This window comes from Sphaeroforma arctica, assembly GCF_001186125.1.
Source record: "Sphaeroforma arctica JP610 unplaced genomic scaffold supercont1.2100, whole genome shotgun sequence".
In the NCBI taxonomy this organism is placed as follows: domain Eukaryota; class Ichthyosporea; order Ichthyophonida; genus Sphaeroforma; species Sphaeroforma arctica.
Genome location: NW_014038458.1, coordinates 1 through 2811, shown reverse-complemented (window position 1 = coordinate 2811; position 2811 = coordinate 1). Strand labels below are relative to the sequence as shown.

The 2811-nt window shown below is 39.3% G+C and overlaps 1 protein-coding gene across 1 annotated transcript in view; it reads left to right on the top strand.

The window, feature by feature from the left end:
* The window catches only part of SARC_12147 (hypothetical protein), a gene marked incomplete at both ends in the record, with an annotated part of 8062 nt that extends 5544 nt beyond the window's left edge, over window positions 1-2518 (top strand). The window contains 3 exons of the mRNA XM_014293752.1: window positions 867-925; window positions 1504-1724; window positions 2370-2518. Of these exons, the coding sequence (XP_014149227.1) occupies window positions 867-925; window positions 1504-1724; window positions 2370-2518 (429 nt within the window). The remainder of the gene's footprint in view (window positions 1-866; window positions 926-1503; window positions 1725-2369) is intronic.
* Between the last annotated feature and the right edge of the window lie 293 nt (window positions 2519-2811).

The window sequence follows — 2811 nt, the reverse complement described above, 5'->3', positions numbered from 1 at the left end:
ATATAAGTGTGTATGCATTTATTTATATTTATATATATATATGTATATATATACATATTTGTGGGTGTGTGTATTTATGTATATGCATATATATATATATATATATGTGTGTGTGCCTGTGTGTGTATATATATACACTCGACTTTCCCAGATTTATTTGCTTGTGCATGGATGTATTTTCACCTCTATTAAATATTGTAAATATTCAGTATGTGCCATGGATTCAATTGTAGTGTCATGGTTTTGCTTGAGGTTTGGTCCTAGTAAACAACCTTTTAGATTAATATAGTGCAGAAGGGCTGATAGCGGTTGTAATGTATAGCTATATTGGCGCTACGACTATGCAACTGCGCTTGTACGGAGGCAAGCGAATCCAATAGGTAGAGCGTTTGCAAATAGCCGTCTGCAGGCTAAAACAAGTTTACTTTCGATTTTTGCATTGTCTGACATTCTTTTGTTTTGTGATGTGCTTGAAAGGGGTCTAATATCTATGACACCATGTCTCAATACAGTTCTATACATAAAGTAGGGTCCCGGTGTGCTTTTTGGGTTTACATCCCAATGGGTGTAGTCTAGTATGGATACTCACTTCTTGGTAGTGACTGACCTACCACACGTGTGCAGTATCTGAAGTACAAACCCCGAAGGAATATGAAATTGACTAGTGGGAGAAGCGTATCGCTAGGGGTTCACTATACATGTATTCATATAGCGGTACATCCTGCGATAGTCACATCGTACCTTGACTAGTGGGAGAAGCGTATCGCTAGGTGTTCATTATACATGTATTCATATAGCGGTACATATTCCTGCGATAGTCACAGCGTACCTGATCACCCATTGACCTTTATAAATTCCATTCGCAGGAGATTGTGAAAGCAAGCATGGAAGAAATTTGTGAGAATGAGTTCGTGCGAACCAGCGAGTATGTGAGGACCATGTGTACAGTCTGTACGGCTAAACATTGTGTCCCTTGTCTGTGATTGATCTTCATTGTGTCCCTTGTCTGTGATTGATCTTCATTGTGATCTTGTGCGCACTATGGAAAATATGAGTGTGTATCGGGTAGCCTCAAAGTGCGATTTTCGGTACAATCTGCTCGTTTTCACAGTTGATAGGTACACCATAGGATTGTGTGCTCGAATGGGATCCTTGTTCTAGGGGTGCTGTTTGCCTTGACCTGAATTTTGGGGTGTGACAATACTATATGCCTTGATGGAGTAGCAATCATAATTACCGACTGCGAGTATAATCTTTTAACAGAAGCTTACATAACTATAGAAGTTGATGCGCGTCAGTTGCTTGGTAAATGAGTACCTTTAGTAGATTGACGTATAGAATATCCGTATAGCGGCTGTGTGCTGTCTGCTTGACGGACGAGATATACGTACCAATCAGCTAGTAAGTGCTATGTGATAGATTACTCGTTCAATGAACCCACTTCTTGGAGCACTACACGATAAATACCATATCAAATATATTTACCCATACTCCTATACACAGAATGGCCAGTCCAGGCAAATACTATCGGTGTTTCTGGTTGCATGGCCCCGATATGAGCAAACTACTCAGGGAAGAATTCGGGTTAGACGGGATTAAAAACGTCCCCCTGATTTTTGCGGTGAATTCAGATTCGGATTATTTCTTCCACGATGATGACCCGCGATCTTCGGCAGCAGATGCGAAGGACTTTGTGGAACGGCTAAAAAAATGGGGATGTCAATGTAAGTGCGCGAAGTACCGAACATGCATTTACATAACAGACACATTTTATAATTATGCACGTATAGAAATGTATGTGTTTATGTATGTGTATATTTATATATATCTGTGTGTGTGTATGTGTGTACGTGTTTGTGTGTGTATGTTGTGTATATGTGTATACATATATGTATGTATGTTTATATATGTATATGTATACATATATGTCTATGTATATATACCTATATATCTATAAACCTATCTCGATAATTATAGATAGTTTAGATATTTATATTGTTATATTGTTATATTGTTATATTGTTATGTATGTATTGTTTTAAGATATGTATATGTATACGTATTGAAAGAGTGGTGATGCCAGTGCTAGTTCGAATTGCCGTGCATAGGTCAGAAGATACCTCCATAGTTTTAAGAATTGAGGTGATAGTAGTTGTGGAGTTGATACCAGATATGATCCAGTTTACAATTCACGAGAAGTGGTATGTCTGTACTTTTTACCTGATACAGTATACCTAGTCACCTTGCAGCGGAGCAAGCAGACTGTGCACCGGTTGTGAACCTACTGTGCGGGGTTTCATCGGTTGTGCTAAGGATCAGCATCGTCTGGTCGTTCATATTCATACTTTGTCTTCCCATCCAATGTTCAGGGCCATGGTTTCGCAATCGATCGCTTCACACGGGTATGTCATCTCGATTGAGTGCTGACCCTGTCCTCTACTCACTTCAAGGGAACTTCTCGTATCTCGTGCATACTGCGTTTTACAAGGGCTCAGATTTGTTCGTGTTGTATGGATAAGTAGCTTGTCAATATACATTCTTTTGCGCAATCCTGGTCTGTCCGGTAGTTGGAATATAGACCCGAAAAAATCAGCGGCATCAGTTCGTAATACAATTCGCATCGTGTGTTAGGTCGAAGATGTACTCGTGCACTTCGGTTTTCGATGGGTACGTGTGCGTCTTTACCTTCGTAGCTCATAATAACAACAAATGTGGGTGACGCTCATGGTGCATTGCAGTGCTTTGACTGCAACTCTGTTTGTGAATTAGTATATATATATATATATATATATATATACAATACACTATTAT